We start from the raw sequence: 27,588 nt of genomic DNA, 5'->3' as shown, positions 1-27,588 counted from the left end.
TGTATCAAGTGGCTGTGTAAAGACTACATATTCAAGCAAGATATGTGTTGTTCCCTATTTCACACGAGTGGTCCGATCGGGTCCACCTGTCACTTTTTCAGGTGGACCCGATCGGATGCCCAATGTTAGTCTATGGGCAGCCGTGTGTAAACGGTTGGGTGGTCGTTTACACTTGGTTACCCTGACTCCAGCCAAGTCCAGAAAAAGCAAATGGATCAGAAATCCATTTCGCCGGACCCGATTGTGCCAGATCGGGGGTAATCTGATCTAAACAAACATGTCTGTTTACATCCGATTCCCCATAGACTGACATGGGGTCTGGTCATTTCAGTTTTTCCCTCCATCGCAGAATAGAGGAAGAAACTGGACAGACACGAATATCACAGAGGTGACATCCGCTCTGCACAGCTCTGATCAGGAGGGGATCCTTCCTGATCAGCCCATGTGAAAGGGGCTTTTGTGGGTAGCAAGTGTGATTCCGTAAAACATAATCAGACGAATAAAAATTAAAAGAACAACAATCCACGGCACGTCAGCTGAAGAGAAGCAGCTCAAGGGTCAGCCCGCCCAAAAAGAAAATTTTGGCAGATGCTGGACAGCATAGTGGGGTGGGAGTGACATGGTCTTGTATTCCATTTTCATGAAAATGCACATTACCTGGGATGTTAGCTGGTACTGAAGACGTTCCAGTTCTGAAAGGCGGCTCTGAGGTTTTGGTTTTCCAGTAACCACGTGTCTAGAAGTGGATGCTGCGTTTGCTACAAAAAAAAATAAACATTTTTAATTTATCTGAGAAATGTGGAATTGTAAAGTTAGACTAGCCACAGACTCCAGACAGAAATCAAGAGAAATCATTAGATTCCCCCATCCAGGCTAAACAGTGTGAATACAGGAATCTCCGCTGCCTGATACCGTATTTATGTAGTTTGTGAATACATGAACAGTGCCCTCATCTGATTGGACACAGGCACTGTTAGGCCAATAATTTTCCACCAGACTCCTTTGATAAAAAACCAACTGCCTTGCTTACTATTTACTCAAGCCAAGTGTAAGCACCCGGCACATACTGCAGCTCTGATTGCAGAGGATTTCAGTCATGTGACCCCCCGATGGTCACATGATGGAAAAACGTGCATACATGCTCGGATCTTCTGGAGCTGTTGCTGAAGCCAATGCCATTCGATTCAGGATGGCAGCTCCCAGCAATGGTTTCAGGACTATTTGCACATCACCAAAGGAAGAACCTTCCAGGGACAACAATTCAATTAACTGTTCATATGATTAAGAAAACTTTTTTAAAGGATTTTCTGGGGGCAGAGTATCTTTGAAGTGTATGTCAAGCCAAAACTTTCTTTTTTTCTTTAGCTAAAAGTAGGTAAAATGTAAATTTTGGGTTACTGTGACCAATGGGGAGATTTACTTTTTACATCCTGTCCTAGGGTCGCATCCAAAAATGAAAGGAAATCTCTCTAAAGTGAGGGAAATTCTCTAGCCTTTCTCTACTTAATAAAAAAAGAAAAAACTTACACTTTAAGTTTTTTCCCCCATAAACACTAAAGTAGTATAGAATTTAGGATGGGAGGGTGTCCAAAGGGCTGCCCATTATATTAACACTCCCCCATAATGATCTTCACCTTCCGCCAATTCTGCTTGCAGTCTGTTCCCTTTCTCAATCAGTTGTTGTTTCTCCATGTTGAGCCGAGAAAATCTTTTGACTGCTTCTTTCAGTTTCCTCTTCAGTATGGCAGGGTTGGTTGGTCCATCACCTGATGATGTTAGGGAGGCCAATTGCTGGTGCAGGGCCAGGACCTCTTCACGTAGCTGTCTCACAGCCTCACTCTGTTAGGAAATAAAATGAATACTGAACAGACTTGAAGGTTGATAAAACAGGGTTTTGTGTTCATGGTAAAATAATTTTCTTGGAGACTGAGGGACACATGATGTCTTTTACCTTCAAATTATACTGTTGCCTACAAGAAGACTGTACAGGGGCAAACAAAAAAAAACTGTAGGCCAGCACAGGGTAACCCCTCCTACTACTAGCATGTCTAAAGGTGCCCATACACTGCTCGATTCTCGTACGAGAATCGCGGGAAATCCCGCGATCGTACGAGAATCGAGCAGTGTGAACGGAGACGTGCGACCGTTTCTACTGTACGGTCGCATGTCTTCCGTCGAACCAGCATGTTCGAAAACCAGCCGGGAATCGTACGATTCTCAGCTGGTTAGAACGGTGATCGGAAGACAAATGCTGAACGGGCCGGTGTGCGCACGCGCACACTGCCCGTTCAGCATTGCGGTCATCGGAAGCCCGCCCCTCAGGGGGGCGGGCTTGCGATGATCGAGAGTGCGATCTGCCTGTCCAAGATAGGCAGATCGTACGTTTTTTTAATCCCTTTACAACCATCGCAAGACTAAGGTCTTGCGATGGTTGTACATTTTATGGCCACCTTTAGTTTAGAAGCTGAGAGCACGGTGATAATCAGAGAGGTGGCACCTGTGTCCTTCAACAGACTTCAAGAAGACCCCTCACCCCTCACAGCCCCTCCTAACATTTAAAAGAAACAGAAGCAAGAAGAAATTTTAACCCTCAAAAACCTAACCCGAGTAAAAGCAATTTAAACTGCAAGGATTTTTTAGCTTATGCTATGTGAATGGGAACATGTAACAAATATAAAATAGGCGTTATCCCAATTTGACTACGAAAGTGGAAATACGCTATAAAGTAACACTAAACCCCAAATCTTAAAAATGCATTTAAGTACCCTAATAACAACAATGTATTTTATTTGTGTATCACTCGGCTGTAGATCCTCAAATCATCTCTGAATTGGTGCTGACACTGTCCTTCCTTCTGGTGGGTGGCTACTTTTGTTCCCCATGGTCCCTGTGTGTGTTGTAAAGAAGTCATCGCTCCAAGCTCACTCCTGTGATGGACTACAATCTCATGTTTAGTTTACAGATTTCTATTGAGATTGTAGTCCATTAAGGGGGCGAGCTTGGAGCGGTGACTACTCTACAACACACACGGGGACCATGGGGAACAAAAGTAGCCACCCTCCAGAAGGAAGGACAGTGTCAGCACCAATTCAGAGATGATTTGAGGATCTACAGCCGAGTGATACACAAATAAGTTAATAAAAATTGGTAATATTTAAGATACCTGAATGCCTTTCTAAGATTTAACTGCTGAGTTTAGTGTCACTTTACCAGCTGGCGAACCAGCCCAACACAAAAAGAAAAAAAAACAGTGGCATCAAACAGCCTCCTAAATAAACTTCCTGCCAAAACTAGTATCAGAGAAGGCAGAAACATCAGCTTTGTAAAACACAGAAAAAAAGTGTGAACAGAAGACCAGGTTGCAGCTTTACAAATCTGGGTAATCAAAGCTTGATGACAAAAAGTACTGCGGCAAGACCGAAGGGATAAGCCGCAAACTAATAATAAAGTTTGCTGATGGCAAAAAGAAAGTAACGCTGATGACCTGGAAAGATAATAGTGACCAACAATGACAGAATGTTGCGTTGTAGAGGTCTGAAGTTTGGTAGCCCCACTGCAAGTGTTAAGAACATTTGTTCCCGGAGTACTTCTTTAAAATACATTTTTTAGAATACGTATGTGGAGTGTAAATACACAGAGAATTGACATGGGACATTCTCCAGGCCCATCAGAGGTGGTATATATACTCCCGTGGCTGGGTAGCACTGCACAATGCCCTCAGTATGTACGTTTGTGACAATCTTCCAGCAGCTCAGAACATAAATACATACCTCGCTGAGCACCACAGGGACTCGCTGACTGGCCAGTTCCAGCTTCAGTGCACACACCTATAGGCAACAAAAGCACAGTGAGAAAGACAGGATCAAACTCTTAGGAGCATTTCTGGTACATGAAATAACCAGATAACATAGCCTATTGGAACATTATACACTGCAAAATCCCTTCTGTAAAAGCAAACTGACTTTTATGGGGTCTGCTATTCACACTTTTATGGGGTCTGCTATTCACACTTGCATTGATGAGCGGGTCTGAAAAGTGCCCAAACAATACACGGTGATACAATTTACAGTAAAGGGGCTTTGCTATATAAAACGTGTGTTAAGCACCATGATGTTGGGAAAGGGGGTAGCGAACACATAGTTTGTTAGTTGAGTGCGTCACTGGCCTAAACATCAGCTGCATTCCTATTGATGACAAAGTGTTAATGAGCTGCATTAAGTATTTTTAATAGTTACCCGTTTAAAAAAAAATATCAATATATTGCTATTTAATTAGACAACTGTTATCTTTAAAGTACGAGAAAAACTAAACTGTAAATATTTCCTTATGAATATATACAGCAACTTACATTTGTATATTAGAATATATACAGTATATCATTATTCTGTGGCAAGAGAGACACCTGCTGGCACCACATGGTATAACCTGATACAGCTAGACCAGGTCTGTCGAACCTTTCCCATAGTGGGCCAGGTTTTTATTGCTGTCTGTGTCCCCGTTAGGGAAAGTCACCATATCTATTTGTCCTAGTTACTGTTACCACTGAAAGTGAAAGAAAACTCCACATTTTTGGAACTCGCCCAATGGGGACACTAGTTCTGGTGTTCTTCTGACCACCAGGGATTTTCTCTCACTTCCCGCTGTGGCTATTGGACAGAAATAAAGGCAAGTCTTCTCAATGCAAGTCTTCTCTTGTGATGCACAAGAAGATGCACTTCTCAAAGGCAAGTCTTCTCTTGTGATGCACCAATACCGTTTTTTCGCAGATACTGAATACTGATACCGAAAGTCCCATTCAGGAAGCCGGGCGGCGTGTAATGACTTGCCGCCCCGCTTCCCGATTAGCCGTCTCCACAGTCCCTCGTCGCCAGGTGACGAGAAAGCATGGAGCCGGCTTTCTGGCCAATCAGAAAGCCGAGGGGCAGGTAATGACTCACCGCCTGGCTTCCTGATTGGCGAGCTTCCCAACCAATCAGGAAGCTGGGAGGTGAGTCATTACATGGTGCCCGGCTTCCTGATTGGCCAGGAAGCCGGCTCCATGCTCCCTCGTCACCAAGTGACGAAGGAGCATGGAGCCGGTTTCCCGGCCAATCAGGAAGCCAGAGTCATTATCAACCCCCCCTAGCTTCCCGATTGGCCGGGAAGCCAGCTCCATGCTCCCTGGTGACGAGGGAACATAGAGCCGGCTTCCTGGGGGCGAGTCATTACACGCCGCCCGGCTTCTTGATACCGGAAGTTCCTGACACTGCTGTATATTAATGCCATGCGCCCAAAACAGCCACAGAGGGCAGAGTGCACAAGGCAGCAGATTCATCAGCTATCGGGACCACAGCAAGAGCTGGGCAGATTACTTCCCTGCACAGTATGCATTACTTGGGCACTACCATGCTGCAGCATTAAAGTCACACAATATCGCCAGTGAGTGGACAGCCAGAGACTGTAAACATTTGGGTTAAATCTCAGTGTTCATACACTGGAAAGACTGATTTTTAACTCACTTAACGGACAAATTCAGAACATATTCAGAAATGAACACAATATTATGGAGAACTACTGACCTCATTCCCAAGTCCAACTGTCTCCAGATTTTGCTTCAGGTTGCCTTTAAAATATTCTTCCGCCTCTTTCCGGGCTTCACTGAGCTGCAGTTCCAATTCAGACTGTCTTAGTTGGAGGCTGGAGATGGTGGCCTGGCTGTGACGAGTCTCATTGTTCAGTTGAAACTGAAGCTGATTGATTTCTGCCTGTTTTTGCTGGACCTAAGCAAACAGCCATTCATCCAAACGTGCTTTAATTATTCACATGATCATTTAACTATGACAGTAATAAAAAAATGTGTAGACACGTGTGCTGTCATCCCAATCCCCCATGTGTTTTTTTAGGTGTGACATTGTTGTAAAAAGAAGGAAGACTTATCTGGAAAGGCAAAAGCACTATGGAGGAGTGCAGGTGTATAAAGGGCCATATGAATCCTCAGTGGGAAGGGGGGGGATTTTTAGGTTGTAAAATGTGATCCTTGATCTATCAGGGTCCCCATGCTTCCTACCTATTGGACTGTAAAAAGATTTTTTTGAAACCTCATTCTTAATTTTAGCCTGAAGAATAATTAAAGGGGTTTCTACTTCAATTATCAATGTGAAACAACGAAAGAAGGAGCGCTACAACCCTGGAATACTGGGTGTTTACAGTTAAACAGTTAAAATATATAGTGTAACTATTGATGCAGACTCACTTTTGGACGGACGAGGTGGTATCTTGCCGTTAATTGTCAGCACGGCTCGCAGGGCGGAATCTGTGGCTGGTCTGTGTGGGAGTGAGCTCCAGGCTGTGGGGCTTCTGTCCGTCCAAAAGTGAGTCTGCATCAATAGTTACACTATATCTTTTAACTGTTTAACTGTTAAACACCCAGTATTCCAGGGTTGTAGCGCTCCTTCTTTCGTTGTTTCACATTGTCTACAGGGTTCCTCTCCCTGATTTAGGAGCTCGCTCACCCACACCCGGTATTTAAAGTTTTTTATTTTTATTTATTTAATTATATATATAAAATAAAAAAAGTTTTTTAAAAAAAGTTTTTTTAAGAAAGTGCTTTTAAAGTTTTTTTAAAGCTATTTAAGGTTTTTCCATACTGTCCACACCTGTTGTGCGCTCGCCACTCCCATTGTTATTATCTTACTTCAATTATCAAACAGTCCAAGTCATGGTTGGCTAAATGTATAAAGGAAAGCTGCCAGTACAGCCATCTGTCAAACCCAAGCTCCCACCCAGCTATCACCTGACCTGAGTGGTGTCAATTCCCGGGGCAGACATATCACTGTGCATGATGCTGCAGAAGTGTGCTTAGTCCTGGAGCTAGAGTCACATCCAAAGATGAGAATGGGAACTTCATGTGTGGTGTTCAGAGTGGTAACAGCCATCCTGGTCAGGTCAACTTTTTAATGTAAACTCTATCAATCACTTTAATTAAGCCCGTTTCTCAGTAATGATGTCTTTTCTATACATTGGAGAGTGGGCAGCTCAAGCAGAACAGTGTGGATGCTATTTTAGCTCCCTAGAGTTGAGCTGCAGAACCATCCCTGGATCATAATAAGTGATTGGAAGTAAATTCAGGAAATCTGTTGCACTGGTGATTCAATCTCCTTGGCCCTGAACTTGGTCTGCAAGGTGGATAGCTTACTGGGAAGGAGGGAGGCATCCTTGATCCAAGAGCATAGGCCCCTTATGCAGAGGCAAACGAAAAGAAGCTGCTCTACCTCCTCAGGCCCAAACCCTCTCATGCAGAAGACTGTGGAGAGAAAATCCCTCTGTGATATAACAATCCAAATAAGAAAGTACTATACTTTCTTATTACATGTTCTGCAACTAAGTGAAAGCAGGACCACATGGAATTCCATTCATTGTAGTCTGTAAGTTAGGGGCAGGAGCCAATATTATGGGTAGAGTGCAGATGTCCCAAATAAAGGGCACCAAAGACAAACCTAGTATGAAGTATAAAGGACCCCTTGGATCAGTTCACTTGGACCTAATTGGTGACCTGTTGCAAACTTCCTGCTGCAGGTTTGGTATAGCATTCCAAATCAATTTTTGCTAATTATGATGTTATCTAGCACGTAGGTGACTTTTATACGCTCAGAACATGTCATGCTGCACATATGGAAGAAGTAAGGATCATGGCTGCAGATAGCAACAACAAAATGGGAGCTGGCCACGTAATTTTTATCTCTCCTCATGGCTTTGTTTGCCTAACAAAAATTACATTACAGAGTGCTAGTTTAGCACATTTATGTTGCTTGAAAACAGCATAGCATAAGCTATAATTTCCCTTTAAAACATAGTGGAAAGTCAAGCAAAAAACACATCATAGGGAATTCTAATATTAGAGGCCGGACCATTACAGAGATTGGAAACTTGTGGTGGTTCTGCTGCACTAATTATGAAGGTCCAGAGTTACCTAAGTTACCTACTTGTAGTGGTTCTGCTTCACTAATTATGAAGGTCCAGAGTTACCTACTTGTAGTGGTTCTGCTTCACTAATTATGAAGGTCCAGAGTTACCTACTTGTAGTGGTTCTGCTTCACTAATTATGAAGGTCCAGAGTTACCTACTTGTAGTGGTTCTGCTTCACTAATTATGAAGGTCCAGAGTTACCTACTTGTAGTGGTTCTGCTTCACTAATTATGAAGGTCCTGAGTTACCTACTTGTAGTGGTTCTGCTGCACTAATTACGAAGGTCCAGATTTACCTTCCGTGTAAGCTCAGCAACCATTGATTCCAGGTGGGCTGTTCTGGCTTCCAGTCTCTTAGCAGCTGCTGCAGATGCCACTTTATCTGCTCTTAAAGCACCTAAAACGCAAGACAAAATTAGAACAGTGCAGGGGAATACACATTCTTGCTATTTTACATGACGGAATAAATGTCAGTTAAAGTACCGCAGCGCTGAATACTGAAAAATGGCCTGGATGGGAAGGGGGTTTAACACCGCGGATGTCAACTGGTTAAATAATGCAGAAGTCTAAAACGCAAAGCTATACAAAAAGTGATCTTTCACCAACATATCTTTAGCTACCTATGGTTTCATTTAAGCTCCCGATGTGAGTTTGGATGTAGGCGTTGTCAGGTAGCACTGGTTTTGAAGTGGACGGCAGATCAGGAGAATATTTCTGTGACTGAGCCAACTCAAGCTGCTCTTCCAACTCCCTATACCTTTGTTTTAGATCCTTGATCTCCTCCTCAAGAGACTTCACATAATCTAAAACATAAAAATTCACAAAGAGATGGTCAGACAACAGAAACAATGTGGAGATAAAACATTTTGAAAGGTTTTCCTTGGTAAGGAAGAAAGCGATTTATACAAAAATAGAGAAACTAAAAAATAACAAGCAGTGAGATGTTTGTTTTCCTATTTCCAATGAATTAATCATTTCAGTTTTAGGGCTTTAAAACCAAACAGATATAAAAACACCCTATAACGCACTTGTGTATACCTTTAAGAATAATAAACTGTAGGGACGCATCAATACCGTTTTTTTGGTATCAAGTACGAGTACTGATGTTTTTTTTCGGTACTCGTCAATACCGAATACCGGAACTCCCACTAAGGAAGCAGGTGACGAGGAAGCATGGAGCTGGCTTTCTGGCCAATAAGGAAGCTGGGGGAGTGGGTAATATCTCGCCGCCAGGCTTCTATATTGACCAGCTTCCCGGCCATTTAGGAAGCTGGTCAATGGTTCTGGCCATGGGTTCCTGATTGGCTGGGAAGCTGGCTCCATGCTCTCTCGTCACCAAGTGAAGCAGGCTCCATGCTCCTTGGTGACGAGGGAGCATGGAGCTGGCCAATCAGGAAGCTGGGTCTCAGGAGTTTTGATACTGATACAGATAGTAGTATTGGTATCGGTACATCCTTAATAAAATGTATAAATATCTGAATCTGTACTGATATCCTCTTTTGTCATGCCACACCAAGAAGCATGCAGATTAGAAGAGGAAGGTCCAGTAAAAGGAACTAATCAGGCTCTACAGCCTTCGTATGTGCTGATAGGAAACATGCTGACAGGGCGAGAGAGCAAAGCAAGCAGAGTTGATGACTTATTAGCTTGTTGTTGCTTCTGAAATGTCCAATCAGTAGGCTGTAGACAGGAATGTGAGATCACTGTATTCCTGATCTAACAAAGAAAGTGGTGTCATCCTCCTGGCTGTGTTGTCTGGCAGAGGTGATGTGGCTGCCCAGGTGTACAAATCTTTAGGCAGACAAACAGTTCACATGTGCATTTTAACTTGTGTTAAGCAGTTTTACTGAAGTACTGCCCTGAAAAGCAAAAGCCGTGTTATGGCACCTAGAAATGGCTGCACTTGTATGCCAATCTTGCTTTATGCTTTTCTTTATAGGTAGGTTTGCTTTAAAAAGCTCGGCTGTTCTTGGCTCCTTTACTAAGTATCTCACCAGCAGAGGCAGAAGTCCCGTGGGTGTCACCAGATGGAGGATTTGTCCGTTCAGGAGCTGCGGGTGACATCTGCTCGCACAGCATCTCCATTTCCTTCCTCATCTGGCCAATCACTTGACGCAGTTCTGAATTTTGCTCTTGTAGAGTCTGAATTTCTCTTGATGCAAACTCTGGCATGCCTGCCTGTGTCTGTGTAAATATCAATTATCATTGCATCATTAGCTGGGGACATGTATATGGAATGACAAGCCATGGGCTTATATACAAAAACAATAGTACGGATGAATGAAGGATTCTTATCTTGAAATGGAATGAACAAATCACATCCACAATTTGCCTTCTTTTTCACAATGCATATTTTCATTTAAAGTCGCCTTGCATGGAAAGATTTTGTTATGGTTAATGATGTGACAGCTATGAGTATTCATGTGACAATTGCTGTTTGTATTAGGGATGCACCAATACCGATACTAGTATTGGTATCGGTGCCGAGTGTTTGGGCGAGTACTCGTAATCGCCCAAATGCTCCGATGCCTAGCCTCCGGTAACAGGAAGCTGGGCAGCATGCCATTACCCGCCCCCCCGGCTTCTAATTGGCCAGAAAGCCGGCTTCGTGCTCCCTCGTCACCCGATGACGAGGTAATGACGCGTTGCCCAGCCTTCTGATTGGCCAGCTTCTCAACCAATCAGGAAGCTGGGCAACTCACCATAACACGGCGCACGGCTTCCTGATTGGCCAGACAGCTGGCTCCATGCTCCCTCGTCATCAGGTGACACTGCAAATCGGGAAGCCGGGTGGCGAGTCATTGCATGCCGCTTGGCTTCCTTAATGGGATTTCCGGCATCGGTGAGTACCGGAAAAAAAATATCGGTACTCGATACGGAAAAACCGGTATCGGTGCATTCCTAGTTTGTATGGTCTCATATTATGAAACTGCATGATCAGATCCACCCCCGTGCATGGTCAGCTTTATTGCCTATGAGGTATATGTCTGCAGGGAGCATACACATCTGACAGGAGCAATTAAACACATTTCTATACAGAACAATCATGTGGTGGACTGATTTGCCAATGGTCACCTTCAGTCTATGGCTGAACATTAGGAATGCAGCACAGGACAAGCTGCAGTTAGCGAGATAAGAAGGAGCAGCATATCAGGTTGGATGAAATCTGTAGCACAAGTAACAAAGAAATAAAATGTAATACTGTTTGCCTGAAATTGATAAGACAAGGCTTCAATAAAAAAGGCCGGATAGATTAGATAAAGGAAACAGCCATATGTCTTTCAATTATGCCTATCTGATAACAGCTAGGAAATCCCAGCAATTTACAGAAACTGTATAACAAGACTTTACTGCTTGACAGCAACTGCAACACATTATCAAAGAAAATAGTATTTTTGTAATTACCCAAAAATCCTTTAGTTGGAGTCCATTGAGGGACACACAAGCCTTTCACATTTAGGTTACACTGCCGTCTACAGAAGGATTTGACAGTGGCCAACAAAAAAACTCTAGACCAGCCCAGGAAAACCCTTCCTACCACCTGCAAGCCTCAGTTTGTTGGAAGCAATTCGGAGAGGATCGGCAAAAACAAACGGGTGGGACCTGTGTTCCTTAATGAACTGCATGAAAAGGATTTTACAGTGAGTACAGCAATCCTTTATTGTGGGTAAGAGAGGAATGGGTTCAAATGCCGGTTTCCGAAGCAGAGAGAGAGAGAACCAGATTCAGATGCCATGGAGTCACATGGAAACAAACTGGGGGAGTTACATGGGAGACTTCCTGTACAAAAGTCGCAAATAAGGAATGAGGAACAAAATAGGAAGAGCAGAAACCTAACCCCTGATAGTGCGGAGGCCAAACGCTGGTCCAGACCCAGCTGCAAGGACAGGATTTGTCCTAAGAAACTCCTAGGATGGACGTCATAAAACTCCCTGAAATGATAGTATGCCTTCTGTGCTCGATCACAGATGGTGCAGGAAGTAGACTTCCTAGTGTTTAATATCATAGAAATCACTGATTTAGAGATGCCCCTGTCTCTCAGAACCTGGGCTTCAACAGCAATGGTGCTAAAGCCAGTGACAATGAAGCAGAATGGTAAATCAGTCCTTGGATCTGGTAAAGCCCAGGTGTCAGGGAACATAGCACCTACCTGCGCACGGTACCCATGACACCAGGAGCCTTACCATGTTGGAGTATCACATTCACCTGGGGCAATCCGAAGCAGTGAGGATCAGGATAATCCTGTAATCACTGTGATCAATCCTATGAAGCAAATTAGGAATATTTTTTAGGGGAGGAAAGGCAAAGGTTAGGGTGTACTGACCCATGGAGCCACCAGAGCATTCACTGCTTTTACAGATCCCTGTACCTGGAGAAAAAGCTGTTCAGTTTGTTGCTGAACCTGGAGGCCAGGACGTCCACATCTTGCGCCCCCCACCTGAGAGGCAGGCCCTGAACACCTTTGCATGTAGGGACTGCTCCCCCTGATGTAGGTGCTGTCAGCTGAGTATGACTGCCTGCCGATTATCTACATCTGGGATGTGCACAGTGGACAAAATGGGAGTGTGAAGTTTTGCCCAAGATGTTCTACCTCTTTTGCTGCAACAAGACTTCTGGTTCTTTTCTAATGGCTCATCAATGCCCCCATTGTGGCATTTTCAGACTAAATCCTGACTGGATGACCTTGCAATAGGATGGTTCAATGTTGCAGAGACAGCCAAATCACTTCAAGTTGCGGGTTGTTCACTGGAGAAAAGACTCTTTTGAACAAGTCCCTTGCATAGACAGGGTGCCTAGAACTCCTCTCTATTGCAATAGGATGGCATCCGTTGTGAGAATCATCCAAAAAGTAAGAAGGACTTCCCTGATTGCAAAAGTGGATTCCTGAACCACCAGGTCAGGCATAACCTATTCCTCAGTCTGTTCAGGGACTTGACTGATTTGTCCCATGATGACAGAATGTTGTAGAGGTCTGGAGTGAAACTGGGCAAATGGGGTTGCCTTGAAGGAAGCTACAATAAGGCCCAAGACGCTCATGCAAAAGCAGTGAGTCAGATGACTCCTGGATTGGAGAGCTGGAATCGCAGTGTTTGAAGTTTCTCCTCTGGAAAAAACACTCTTGCATGAGCGGATTCCAGGACTACTGTAGACCCAGAAACTGCAAATGATGAGTCAGTTCCAGCAACGATTTCTCAAAGTTCAGGATCCATCCAAACATTTGTAACTTCCAGACAGTCAAAGCTAGGTTGTCCAACAGAGCCTGCCCCAAATTTTCCTTCAACAGGAGGTTTGCACATAGATCCGCACCAACTCAAGCATGCCTTCCATGTCCAATGATAAACTTTAGAGGAACTATCCCTACTAGCGTCTTGGGAAACATTCATAGATGCCCCTAACTCAAAAAGAAAACCAAGGCTTTAAAGCCAGCGGTCATGAAGTAGGATGGCAAAATGGTCCTCGGGACAGGAGATGCTGATGTTTTGACACAGCCCACAGATCGTCTGCCAGGAGTCTTACCAACACAGAAAACCACATCAGCCTGGACCAGTCCAGAGCAATGAGAATCACCAAAATGCACTCGTATCTCGATCCAGCAAAACAGACCAGGAAGAAAATTCAGGGGATGAAAAGTATAGATCAGGGTATACTGATCCCACGGGAGTCACCAAAGCATCCACTGAAGACAAACCTATCCATTTTCTTGTTAAACATGGATGCCAAAAGGTCCACAGCCAGCATCCCCCACCTGCAACACAGGACCGGGAACACCTCCTGGCACAGGAACCACTTTCCCAGTTCACATGCTTGCGGCTGAGGAAGTGTGCCTACCAACTGGTGGAAAAAAACCCTGGACCAAGTATGCAGATCAGGAGAACCTGAATATCAGCTCAGGGCAGTATCTGAACCCCTGGTGCAAAGAAAGCCAAATTACCAGAAGATCCAGGGTGTTGATCAACAGACAAGACTCTGACGAGCTTCAAAGGGATCTTCAATATGAGAATGAAGGAACCTGACTGACTTGTCCCATGAGGACAGTACATAGAGAATTAGAGGTCTAGCCAAATGGAACCATAACTGCCTTAATCTGCCTTTGTATGTATTGTAGCTATGTGAACATATTAGAGTGCGGTGACTGGTTTCCTTACCTGTTCTCCTGTGTCAGTGAGAACTCTCTGTTTCCTGACGGTGGTCACAGCTTTGTCCCTTTCCCAGGTCACAGTGGATAACACAAGCTGCAGCTCATTCAGCCTTCTGTCCTTTTCTTTCACTTCAGCTTCCATCTATAATAAAAAGTATTTTGATAAAAAAGAACACTCTGTCTTGTTTCCTACCAGGCCAAATACCTCCGATTAAATGTTCCAGGTTAAGGAATTATTCCCCCCCAAACTTTCTCCCCGGAAATTTTAGAACTTTTATATATTACCCCCTTCTCATACACTTGCGCTTTACTGTTTCCTGCTAAAATCTGACTGGTTCCTATAGCTAAATTGCACATCTGGGCCTGTATGTATACAGGAACAAAATCACCACTAGGCCTCATTCACACAGCGTAAACCTGTGCACGTCCGTGTTGCGTGCACGCCCGTATCGGGCTGTTCCTGGGAGGGACAGGTGCTGCGTGTGATTGCACGCAGCAGCCTGCTCTTCCCTATGGGAGGACGCGGCCGTACTTTGTCATACAGACACCCATACGGCACATTCGTGCAGGTCCGGGTGTCTGACCTCAGAAGCAGACAGGACGTCGTTTAATTGTAAATGACAGTCATGTATGCTACAGCTCTTAGCAGGATCACGAAACGTAGTGTGTCAAAGGAAAGTGTAATTTTAAAAATAAAATACACACCATATATAAAAATTACACACATACAAAACAATATGGCCAAAAGTTTGTGAACACCTGACCATCAAACCCACTTAATGTCCAAAAGTAAGTGTGTACTGTTAATACTACGGCATACACATTTTTTTTAGATGAGTTTACAACCTTATGCAAACAGTTTGGGAAAGGACGGTTACTATTCCTGCATGACTGTGCCCCTGTGCACAAAGCCAACCCCATAAAGAAATGGTTTAATATGTTGGCATGGAGGAACTCAAGTGGACTGCACAGAACCCTTAACTCAACCCTGTTAACATGTTTGGCATTATTTGAAATGCCAATTGCCAGCTAGGTCTTCTCATCCAGGATCAATAGCTGACGTCAGAAATTCTTTTCAGACTGAATGAATGGACCCATATCCACAGACACTATCACGTACATGGCTGGAGACTGATTGGATGAGGAGGCTCCCCTTGCACCTTGTGTCCCCCAAACTCTGAGGATGGGAACAGAGCCTGAGAAACAGCAAGTAGCACGGGTGATACTGGATGGGGCAACATCGCTCCAGGCAGAAGTCCAGAATCAGGATCGGGTAGAGCAAAGCTGAGGTCACACCAGGCGGACAGCAGGGTACCAGAGCAGTAGGCACAATCGAGGTCAGACAAGCCAGGGGTCACACCAGTCGGGCAGCGAAGTACAGGGGATGAGGCAGAGGCAAGGTCCACTAACAATTCCAAGGTCAGAAGGCAGGCAGCAATTAGAAGCAGTCAGGTATCAATCCGGGTCAAGATACAGGAGCAGTAAATGTCATTTGGTCCCTTTGTGGCTGGACGTACAGTGTACGTCTCCCGTCACGAAGGGGTTAAATAGGGAGATCAATCCAGAGGTACTGCATCACATCCTGTGTGCCAGATTAGCGCGCCTGTGCGCGTACGTCCCGATGCGCACACATGTGCGCAAGTGCTGTTTTCCTATGGTACGAAAAACGGGACCACGCACATGCGCAGAACACCTGGTTGCCTTACAGACACACTCCAGAATCTTGTGGAAAGCCTTCCCAGAAGAGTGAAGGCTGCTATAGCTGCAAAGGGGGATAACTCTATATTAATAGTTATGGTTTTGAATCAGAAAGTCTAAGAAGCTGATATAGGTGTGATGGTCAGGCGTACAAAAACTTTTCCACAAATGTTTACAAAGCCCCTTCTCATTCCTTTCACAAGTGGGGAACATTAAATTCTTAGATCATAGTTATTATTGCTCCCTGTGTAGCTGGGTAGATCCCTCTCACTTTCTGTCCGATGACAGCTATCAATGTGGTCATTTCCCTTTCACTCTCTGTCCTAATAATAACTGTGACTGGAATATGAATTGAAAGCAACCGCCTCCAACGCGGACAAGGAGAGAAATATAAATGTAAAAGAAGATCAAATGCTTCCCTACAATTTTTGACTGGGTTTCCAGTTTAAGCCCAAATACCTTCAGCCCTCATTCACACGGGTAATGGCCGGCCCGTACAGATCCATACTGCATGCACGTCCGTATCGAGCAGCTCCAGGGAAGGACAGGTGCTGCGTGTGATTACACGCAGCAGCCTGTTCTTCCCTATGGGAGTATGCAGCCGTGCGCCGCCCTACGCTCACCACAAGTGCACGGAGATGCAGGTCAGGTGAGTATAGGCAGCGTACGGCCGTGTACTCCCATAGAGAAGAACAGGCTGCTGCATACAATCACATGCAGCACCTGTCCTTCCCGGGAGCTGCGCCATACGGCCACGCACGCAGCACGGATCTGTACGGGCCGGCCGTTACCTGTGTTAATGAGGGCTTAGAATCAGATCGTATTCTGTAAAGTAACCTATTGCAACCAATGAGATTCCCCCGTTACTGACACTACAGAGATGGATAAATGGATGCTGTGTTAAGCATCTTACACCTTGCACCGTTTATTAAATAAGTCTGAACATCTAAGTTTCCAGTCGTACCTGATCCTTGGCTTTGCTAAGACCTTCGATCAACTCCTCCGATTTCTGATACTGAGTTTTCTCGATACCTTCACAGCGCTTCTGCCAGTCTAACTCCACCTGCACCCTGGCCTGTTCGAAGAGACGCTCCCGCTCCACCGAACCTGACAACTGCTGTTGGTACCTGATGGTAGAAGATTTAGCTCTGTGAACTTGACATACAATAAAGGAACTGCACAGGAGCTAAACAGAAAGATGTTTTAGAAATTAAATAACACAGTTCTTCCTTTCAAGAAAAGACGCATTGAAAGAATTTCAAAAACAACATTTATAGAATTAAAAAAAAAAGTATAAATATAATTCATGTCTGTGGCATTTTCTGTAAGTACAACGCGCATAAATTCAACCTGTCTGCTGTTAATACAGGATTGAAATGGAAGAAAAAAAAAAAAGAACGGCGTCTTCTCCTCGAGTACACTTGCCACTTGCTCTGATGAAGAGGGTATATCCCTTAAAACGCGCCAGGAAGACGAATGCTCTGGTTCACAATCTGGTTGTCTGATTGTTCAGCCTAATGCTGATTTCTGTCTATCAGTCCGGAAAGGTTGTTCTGAAATCTCATGTAACAGACACCGCTTTTGAGTATGATTTTATTTAGCTTTTATTTGGATAAATGGTATTTCACAAGGAGAAGGCGCCATTCTCTTGTTTTCATCTTGAGGCTTCAACCTGTTACGGAACAGCAGCCCCCTTCGTGCCATCTTATTGCTGTCCGTCTTTAAATATTCCCTCCATATGATGTTGTGAGGACCCAACCAAGCGCTGACTGATTTGGGAAATAGGATTAAAGTGGAACTAAAAGGTATTTCTTAAAAAAAAGGCAGGTGTTTTTTTTTATGGAAGAAGAGACTCTGCATGTCTTACAGATGCCGGGACCTACAAAGCCGTGCAATAGAGAAGACTCGGACCCGGAGGAAGATGGCAGAGCTACCAGATGCAGGGCAGATATCACATGGCTGGAGGAGGGCAATGTGGGAAATTAGTATGCCAAAATGTGCAAATATGCTATGTATACCTGCACATCATGACAAGAGCTCCTGCAGGCCCATGTTCTATCTTAAAGCAGACCTGTGCTTTGCTTATGGAAATGTAAAGCCTCTTCAAACCAGCTAAATGTTTGCTTTCATTTAAAAATCTCTTGTAAAAAAATTAAAAGTTGTATACTTTAGTTCTAAGAATTCCACACTGGAACCTTTTAATGCGGGAAGATTGGTCTTTGGTGTGAAGAATCCTGACAGGTTTATTGTAAGGATGTAAGGTTTATAGGGTAGGATGACAGTGATGATAGCCCGCTTTTGAAAACTATCACAAGACGAAAGCCGCACGGGCTGGTGTGCGGAAGCGCACACTGCCCGCTCAGCATTGCAATCATCGGCAATCCCTCAGCGGGGAGGGCTTGCGATGATCACAAGTACGATCTGCCTGTCCAAGGTGGGCAGTTTGTACGGAATTTGAATCACCTTACAACCATCGCACAACCAAAGTCGTCTGATGGTTGTAAGGTGTATGGGCAGCTTTAAGGTGCCCATACACCTTACGATTATCGTACGATAATCGTATGCGTTTGACTTTTCGTACGACAATCGTAACGTGTGAATAGAGTGCCCGACCGATAGTACTGTACAATCGTACGACTTTTGACGGTCAAGCATGTTTGAAAACTTTGGTCGATCGTACGATGTTCGCATGGTTGGTGGCGTTTCCGTCCGTCAAAAGTCGTACGATTAACACTGTGTATGCGCAAATGAAAATAATTGCGGTCAATTACCGCAAGTCGTCCAGGTGTTTTTTTCAACTACCTCTGATTGAACCTTTCGATAATCGGGGCAGGATGGGGCTGTCGTACGGAAATCGTACGACGGTTCAATCATCGGACGAAAAGTTTCGTCCGATAATCGTAAGGTGTATGGGCACCTTAAGGGTTACCACCTGTCTGGACAATCCGGGTTTTGCGTCCTGTATGTTCAGCTGGCCTAAAACCCAGAAACAGCACATACAGGACTCAAAACCAGGACTGTCCAGGTGAATCCGGGACAAGTGACAACCCTACTCTGTGTACATCAGTGAGAGGTTGAAAAGGGCAACTTTCTCTGGCTAAGACGGGGTTAAGCAGTTCCCCAACAGGTACACCTCCTCTCTGTTAATTAACCTGCACCTGTTATAGTGAGAGCTCAGAGAGCCAGAGACGCAGGCTGCACTGGCTGGGTGCAGACACAGACTGGAGAGCCTTTGAATCTGTGGGATGTCTGACTGAAAACCTGTATGTTAAAGATTTGTGCGTCTGGTTTTGTAGTTGGGATAGCGGCTCCAGTAAGAAGTAGTGAGGGAACTACTGTCAGTTAGCGTCCTAGGTCGGAGTAGGCCATTTTATGCTGTGTTACTTTGAAATTGCTGCTGGAAGCTGTTTTGTTTAAAAGCAAGCAAACACCCCATTGAAGAGACTTTGAGGGGAATTTATAAAAAAATGAGCAGACAAAATCTGGAGCAGTTGCCCATGGCAACCAATCAGCTTCTCTCTTCTGTTTGTTCAGTTAAGATTTTAAAATGAAAGAGAAGCTGATCCAGATTTTGTCTGCTCCAGTTTTGATAAATTCCCCTTTTTATGTTTGCCCGTAATAACTCTGCATATACGGCCAATTGCTGACTACAGACCAGTGACTTTCCTACAATTCCTAATGCCAATAGCTAATGAAACAGTTACTTTTTGAAGGCCTGTCTATCGGCAACAATGTCTAATGTACCGCTGACAAGAACAGTTGCATTCCGTGCTGTCACAGGTAATACCCTAGGACCCCCTCTATTTTTTTTTAAAGGAAACCTGTGTATTGCCAGCAATATGAGGGCTGCCATTGCTAACCTCCTCCTAGTAATAATAGTTGCCTGACCTGGAACAGGCATACAGATCTGAAAGTCAGAACTCCAGATCTGCATACTCGGTCCAGGTCAGTTCCCCAAAGTCCTGGAATGAATTAGCGTGTCAGACAAATGAGCATTTTCAGAAAGCAAAGTCAACCTCCCCATTATTTAAAGCCCACAGGTTTCCTTTAACGCCGGGTGTTTTAGATGCTGTGATGAACCGCTTTCATTATAATATTAAGAACTGTGTGGAAATAATTTTTTACAATGCCACACTCACTACTTCACTATTCTCCAGCACTTGCACTGCATTATATAAAACAATAAGAGGGCTTTTAGTTAAAGTTGCATTCCGTATACGAGTGACTTCTTCCCAGTGCAACAGGTAAACTTCTATAAGCAATCCCTCTGCACTCACCTCTCTATGTCCTTCTGGAGTTTGGCTATCTGAACGTTCAGCTTCTCCTCCTTCTCTTGCAGAGACTGAATGCAAAGATCTTTATTTACAGTGTCATGAGACACTTGGGTGATGTATGAATCCCAGCCAGTCTTCAACGTTTTCACGTCATTCTGGAGCCTTTAAAAGTGAAAATAAATTGTTTTACGTTTTAGTTTTATTTGACACGAACTTACAGACTATAATATCCTGCTTGGCCAGCTGGTGGCAGTGTTACGCAGTATCCATTGTGCTTTCATGTAGATATAGCAGTGGCCTCTGCTGAGCAGATTTGTCCAAAGGGTTCCTTACTTTCACCAGCAACATGTCCAGAGATTTATTATACTTGTATATGTAAGATCGCTGTTCCTTAGATCTGTGCAGAGGATGGCAGAATCAGCCTCTGTGTACATTTTAAATGTTGGCACTCCCAATACAGCCAAGTGTCATCTCTCTAATGATGGCGCATCTCTGCTCACATTACTGGTGACGACTTGAAAATGCTTCAGCACACAGATATTCAGGAACAAAGCATAGCAGACAGCAGAGGACATTTATTGAGGGACCTTGATAGTGTTGTACATTTGCATTATGCTGGGCAGCGAATTAGGTGTTGTTGCACAATGTACCCCAATATATAGTTTTGATATGGAGTTCTTAATCTAATAGCATTAAAATAGAAACTAGGGATGCACCGATACTGTTTTTTCGGTATTGACTACAGATATATATATATAAAAGATACTTGCAGATACCGAATACCGACACCGAAAGTCCCATTAAGGAAGCTGGGCGGTGTGTAATAACTCACCACCCAGCTTCCCGATTAGCAAGGAAGCCGTCTCCATGCTCCCTCGTCACCAGGAGATGAGGAAGCATGGAGCCCGCTTTATGGCCAATCAGGATGTTGGGGGGGTGGGTCATGACCTGCCGCCTCCCTTCCTGATTGGCCAGCTTCCCGACCAATCAGGAAGCTGGGCGTCGAGTCCTTGCACGGCGCCTGGCTTCCTGATTGACCAGGAAGCCAGCTCCATGCTACCTCATCACCATGGGACGAGTGAGCATGGCGCTGCCTTTCTGGCCAATCAGCAAGCCGGGGGCAGGGTAATGACTCACCACCTGGCTTCCTGATTGGTCGGGAAGCTGGCCAATCAGGAAGCTGGGCGGCGACTCATTAAACGTGAAGAGGGAGCATGGAGCTGGTTTCCCAGCCAATCAGGAAACCGGGAGACTATTCATTACCCGCCCCCAAAGCTTCCCGATTGGCCAGAAAGCCAGCTCCATGCTCAATGGTAACTAGGGAGCATGGAGCTAGCTTCCCGGCCAATCGGGAAGCCGGGCAGCATGTCATGACTTGCCGCCCAGCTTCCTGATGCCGAAAATTCTGGTATCGGGATAGGCATCTGGAGCATTTGGACGAGTACTCACCCAAATACTCGGTATTGGCACAGATACTAGTATCGGTGCATCCCTAATTCAAACACTGACCTTAAAGCCACTCTGTCACTAGAATACAAGTTTAAAAGCAAGCCTCCCTTTAAAAGTAGGAGGTACAATAAGCAGCAATCCAGCAGGTGGTGACTCCAATCTTCTACTACATTACTTCTAAAGGTGGCCATACACTGTACAACCATCGCAAGACCTTAGACCTTAGGTTGTAAAGTGATTAAAAAAAACGTACGATCTGCCCATCTTGGACAGACAGATCGCACTCTCGATCATCACAAGCCCGCCCCCCTGAAGGGCGGGCTTTCGATGACCGCAATGCTGAACGGGGAGTGTGCACGTGCGCACACCGGCCCGTTCGGCATTTGTCTCCCGAGCACCGTTCTAACCAGCCGAAAATCGTACGATTCTCGGCTGGTTTTCTAACATGCTCCTTAGACAAAAGAGGTGCGACCGTACAGTAGAAACGGTCGCACGTCTTCGTTCACACTGTTCGATTCTCGTACGATCGTGGGATTTCCCGCGATTCTCGTACGAGAATAGAGCAGTGTATGGGCACCTTAGAGCCCACTTTCTGAGTGTCGGATGCCTGCGTCCCCTGCTTGGCCAGTGAGTGAGACCACTGCAAGTCAGACTTAACATATGACACTTCAGAAATTCCTCTTGTGATGAATATTCTTTGGCCACAGTAGCTCACATAGATAGTAGATCGGCCACCAAACTAGCAAGTGCTGACAGAGTCAGTTTAAAAGGAATGTGTTATCATTCGCACAATTGTTACATCACATTACTGATTAAGGAAATGAGAAATGTTTTGCTGAAATACTGTATAATGAGGGCTTTCTGGCATTAAAAGAAGAATAACCATGTTTTTCTTCGGAGACCTTTAAAAGAACATTAACTCATCAGAAAGATATTCTATTTTAAAAGAGAGGGTCCAACAAAAGAAAAACATTTTTAGAGAGAACCAGCCACGGCCTTCCTGACTTGTAAAGTACATGGCGCTGGGCACTCTGGGGTGTCTGATCTTCTACCCCGTGAGAGGAAGTGTGAAGCCCCTTCCATATATTCAAATGCAAATGTGTCTGACTTCAGAAGAGCTTACCTCATGTTGCTCCTGAAGTGGTCATGTCAATAGGAGTGAGGCTAAATCACGTTCCTTAGCTTTGAAATCAGCATGCGGCCAGCTCTCCCAGAATTCATGTTACACCCAACAGAAATTTTTAACATGATATTTGACTTTCTTCATGTTCCAAATCCTAGCATTCCCGTTAACTCCCTAGCACTCCCTCAAACATCCTTTGCATCCTTTGGACTTCAGGCCCCCCTGCCCTCTACGTGACAGGGCTTAGTGTTGTCCAGACAGCCACTGACCAGTGCATTGTGGGCAGTTAGGGCTCAGTCACACTAGATGCAGTGCGTTCCGGCCCGATTTTGGCCCTGTGCGATGCGATCAAAATAGTGCTTTTAGCATTTTGATCGCACCGCACAGGTTCGGACCGCAGGCACAATGTGCCTTGCGATCCCGTGCGACGGATCGCATTGCGGCCGGAAGGCATGGCTACGGCGCCATCCACTTGAATGGCCCATCCCGCCCCTTCCTACCCCACTAAAAAGTGAGCCCGCCGCAATGCGAGGCAGTGCGTTCCGGCCAAAATCGGGCCGGAACGCACTGCATCTAGTGTGACTGAGCCCTTATTGGGAGGGTTCTGGGGCTACCGCAGCAGATGGAGGCAGAAAGCTGGCCAGAAGGGCCCAATCACACCACCTACTTGCGGGAATGCGTGGCAACATCTCACGTATGCTGGTGCAATACCATTAATTCTGGTTGGCACCCCAACACACATTTACACCGGATGGGTGTTGCAACACGCAGCAACGAAACAATATTGTGTTGCCGCAAATGGTTACCCCAAATAGATGGTGGGAACAGGTCCTTGAAGCGAATGTCACTTTACAAACAAAACAAAATAAATACAATGCTTGGCTCGTTCAATAGAAAGCACTAAAAACATATCCCCTCAGTGGGCAGGGTGTTCGAACTCCAACGTTGTCAAAGTCTTCAAGATTGGACGTTTCAGGGAGTATTAAATGCCTTAGTGCCAGGAGTGTGGAATGGCCCTGCTGAGCTCAGTGACAGACCTAACTGTCACTGCCAAACTACTGTGCTGTCCTACCCCACCCTACATTAATGTAAGGTAGTATTTAGATAAACTCTCTCCAAGTATTATATACTCCTTGCAAGTCGGATATGAAATTTCAGCTGGTGTGCAGACAATTACTCACTTTGCGATGGTGCTGTCCTTCTCTGCCAGTTCCGCCTGCTGATTGCACTGTGTCCTTTCCTGCTCCATCTGCAGAGTCTCCACACACATCTGTACTTCCTTCTTTTGTTTCTCCAGCTCTTGGACCTGCTCATTGTGAGATTCCTTCATCAATTTCAGTGCTGACTCTTTCTCGCGTGCACAGCGGTCTAGTTGTTCGTGTCTATAAATGGACAACAAAAAACATTTTCTTAGACCTGCAGCTGACCACTAATTACCCAAAGTAACATATTTCTGAGAGCTTTTCTGCAAATTAACATTACAAAATGCAATATAAGGTAATTTAGCTCCATTATCCAAGCACCACACTTTGAGTGCGACTGTTGTGGTTCTGTCAACTTCCTGTTAGGGAACCAAGAGACAACGACAGAAACTAACGTGCAGGTTAAAATAAAAAGGAGTTTAATGAAAATAACAATTTTAAAAAAATGGCAAAAACAATGAAGGAAGATCAGGACGTTGTTGCCGCCAAGCCAGGGGTCAGATGCCACAGTGGGTAGTCAACCGAACTAGGTCAGGGAACTCTGAGAGCAGAATGAACTGAAACAATAGCTGGAGTCGGGAACCAGGAGATCAGACACCCAGAGCCAGGGTCATACACAAAGAACAGTAACAACAGTAGCACACTTGGTAGGTCTGAACAAGTGCAAGGGCGAAGACTAAAATGGACAAGCTGATGGTTAAATAGTGAACTGATGTTGCATCAACACTATTAGATTGGAATTTGCCAACAGTTGAGTCAATAGTTGCAGAATGATGATGTTTATGGGTTTGGTCATAAGAGGGTGCCAAAGAGGAACAAAGTGTCAGACACAAGACAGGCTGTAATCAACTGGACAAGTAAGGGTAAGAAACCCTGACCTAACACATCTCCAAGCTCCTGTGTACACAAAACTGTATAAAGCAGGACCCTATGATTGTTTACATTCATCTCAAGGTGAACCTGTCAGAAATGTGGACAAGTGAAACTAATCTTATAATGGAAAAAATGCATCAGCAGAGGTCAACTTCAGCAAAAATCACAGTCGATCCTGAGATAAGGGCAGCTAAAATTACAAGCTAATCTTGACTTTCCTGTAGGAGTTGAGCTGCGCCCTGCCCTCGCCTACCTTCCAAATCTCTCTATCAGTCTTTTAATATGATGGGTGGCCTCATCAACCAATAGGAAGACTCAGGAGGCATAAAGGGGCAGAGCAAACCTATATTTGCATATCACTTCAACTGCCAATAGCTATGGATCTGTTACGTTTATGAGAGTTATCACGGTTTGGGATCACAACTGCGGAGGGGTATTTGTCCAAAAAGGCTACTCGGATATGAATCTCAGGCGTCAATCACAATTTTAACGGCGAGTTTGAGATTCAAGCATCACAGCCAAAGCATAATGTTTCAGTAGGGACAGGCTATTTGACTCATAATAAGTATACTGACACAAGGTACAACTTAGCTGAGAAATAATAGTAAACGATGATCGTATTGGTATGAGCCGGATGAGACAAAGTATAAACCAGACAGTCTATGCATCAACCAGGAACTGTATTGCTGAGAGAAGAGCTCCAATAGAAGCAGTACTTGCGGTATGTGAACTGAAGTCTGGAAAGATCGGTTGCCGAGCTGAGGGCTTCCACAGGGTGCAGTAAGGTGGCAGCAGGTTCTGGAAAGGTCCTGACAGCAACAACGAGGTTAGTAGGTTCAGGAGGCAGCAGGCGTTCGGAACGCCATGTTGCCTCGTTTGTGCTCTTAAATAGTGCCTGGGAGTGGGGAGGAGCCGCTGATCGGCCCGAACCACTTCCGCGTTCCATCGTGGAACGCAGCCGCCGCGTCACGAGTAGGAATTCGCGCGGCATCCGCGTTCCACAGGGGGACAGCTGCCGATGCAGGAGAGAGCGGCCCGGTGGCATTAAAGGATATCATGGTCGTTTGACATGCAGTTTAGACTTTGTTTCAGGTTTAAGAAATGGATCTAGATTTAGATACTGTTATGTATACAAAAAGCCTAAAACCATCTATTGCACCCAAATCTAAAGACTGTTAAAGGTGAATGTGTGTATATATATTCATTTTTATATATATATACAAACACCTCCCTCTCTTCTCTATAACATCAGTGGAAGGTGTTTTGTAGTCCTGAGAGAAAGCTGGGAAGTGGGAACAGTAAAACTGATGAGTGCATCCGAGGAAGACAGCGCAGGAAGTGTAAGCTTATTAGAGCAATAAGTATTTTTTGCACTTAACAAACATAAAAGAAAAGCTTTCAATAGTATATTTAAAAGATGGAAAGAAAGCATATAAGGTCATTGATGGGGTTTACATACACTCTTCTGTCACAATAAAAAGAAATGGGGGCCCAGCTGTCCAATTTATACGATAACAGCTATTACTACAGAAAATTTGTATCAAAACTCAATGGCTGTGTGCCAATATTCCGGTGCCTGCCAATTTTTACCATTAATCACGATTAATCATTATGCCCTCCTCCACCATCTCAGGAACATAGTTACACATCCTACTTGTCCCACACCATCCGCTATTAGCTGTGACAGTCCAATTTAAACAGTACCCATTTCATCACCAAGAAAAATAGGATTTTTGTATTCGCTGTAAAATCCTTTTCTTGGAGTCCACTGAGGGACACAGAAGACCCTTACCTTTAGGTTATTCTGCTGCTGCCTATTGGAGAATTGGACATTGGCAAGCAGAAAAACTGTAGGCCAGCCCAGAATAACCCATCCTACTACCAGCATGCATCAGTTCTGTAGCAAAGCAGTACAAACACTAACAGGTCAAAAAACAATAGAGAACTGGGCACTGCCTCAATCTCATAGAGCCGTCTGAAGGACCTTATGCCGGAAGCTAGCATAAGATATGGCTGCAAAATCCACCTGGTAAACATTGGAGCACGTGTGAACAGGAGGCCCGGTGGCAGCCGTGAGAATCTGGGAAACTGTTTCTTGATGTCAAAAGGCACTCACGGATCCAGCAGTGTGCGTCTTGGCAGTAAAAGGGTGGCACCGGATCCAAAAGACCATAAGCTTGGGTGATGGTCTGCTTGAGCCACCTAGAGATTGTGGAATGAGAAGCCGAACAGCCTTGCAGGATGGGATGCATCCGGAATTACAAGAAAGGGAATCAGTCTTCCTAAAGGAAGTAGTGGCTGGGAGTTGAGTCTCTCACAGCCTGGATTTCATTCTGACGGTAGAGGGAAATTTCCGTTTTCGTCCAGAAGACCCCAAAGGAGCTCTGCTATTCTGTGAGGTCACACAGGAATGTTGGAGATGCGAAACAGAAGAGGGCAGGGAACGAAAAACACAGGAGAAATGTGCTTTCTCCTGAATGGGGAAAGCACATTTTGAAGGGAACAGGTGCTTTCTCCATTCAGGGTAAAGCAACGGGTTCATTTGAAAGCATATGTATAGCTAAACTGTCAGTTTACCTTTTTGCTGTCTTCTTGGGGAGATTTTCCTTCACTTTTTGTCCAAAAGATGCAACCGGAAATGAGAGGAGGAAAGATTCTCTACAGACTAAAGCAGTGGTTCTCAACCTATATAACCTCAGGAACCACATTTGTCCTTGGTCCTAAGTTGTGACCCAACTTAGGACCCAACTGTGTCACACTGCAATGGAAGACACAGCATTGCGGTACCGCGTGTTCCAGTGCGGGCAATCGAACTGTGGGTGGGAGGTGCGTTTGGGGTGCCCATCAAATGAATGCAACACACCTCCCGCACCAGAATGCACAGTAG

General features: G+C 44.8%; 1 protein-coding gene across 1 annotated transcript in view; it reads right to left on the bottom strand.

Annotated features, from left to right (window-relative positions):
* Positions 1 to 27,588, bottom strand: part of CCDC57 (coiled-coil domain containing 57) — a 53,819-nt gene that overhangs the window by 11,207 nt on the left and 15,024 nt on the right. Inside the window, exons 6-19 of the mRNA XM_018561766.1 lie at positions 23,808 to 24,008; positions 20,058 to 20,216; positions 16,745 to 16,907; positions 14,090 to 14,224; positions 13,633 to 13,775; positions 13,461 to 13,527; positions 9,938 to 10,127; positions 8,564 to 8,746; positions 8,240 to 8,340; positions 5,559 to 5,759; positions 3,771 to 3,827; positions 1,635 to 1,839; positions 1,131 to 1,244; positions 658 to 758 (exon numbers count right to left, since the gene is read on the bottom strand). Coding sequence (XP_018417268.1) covers positions 658 to 758; positions 1,131 to 1,244; positions 1,635 to 1,839; positions 3,771 to 3,827; positions 5,559 to 5,759; positions 8,240 to 8,340; positions 8,564 to 8,746; positions 9,938 to 10,127; positions 13,461 to 13,527; positions 13,633 to 13,775; positions 14,090 to 14,224; positions 16,745 to 16,907; positions 20,058 to 20,216; positions 23,808 to 24,008 — 2,020 coding nt within the window. The remainder of the gene's footprint in view (positions 1 to 657; positions 759 to 1,130; positions 1,245 to 1,634; positions 1,840 to 3,770; positions 3,828 to 5,558; positions 5,760 to 8,239; positions 8,341 to 8,563; positions 8,747 to 9,937; positions 10,128 to 13,460; positions 13,528 to 13,632; positions 13,776 to 14,089; positions 14,225 to 16,744; positions 16,908 to 20,057; positions 20,217 to 23,807; positions 24,009 to 27,588) is intronic.

The sequence above is a fragment of the Nanorana parkeri genome, unplaced genomic scaffold, assembly GCF_000935625.1.
Source record: "Nanorana parkeri isolate BGI_ZX_2015 unplaced genomic scaffold, ASM93562v1 scaffold544, whole genome shotgun sequence".
In the NCBI taxonomy this organism is placed as follows: Eukaryota; Metazoa; Chordata; class Amphibia; order Anura; family Dicroglossidae; genus Nanorana; species Nanorana parkeri.
The sequence above is the reverse complement of the archived record's forward strand: the minus strand, read 5'-3'. Positions and strand labels throughout refer to the sequence as shown.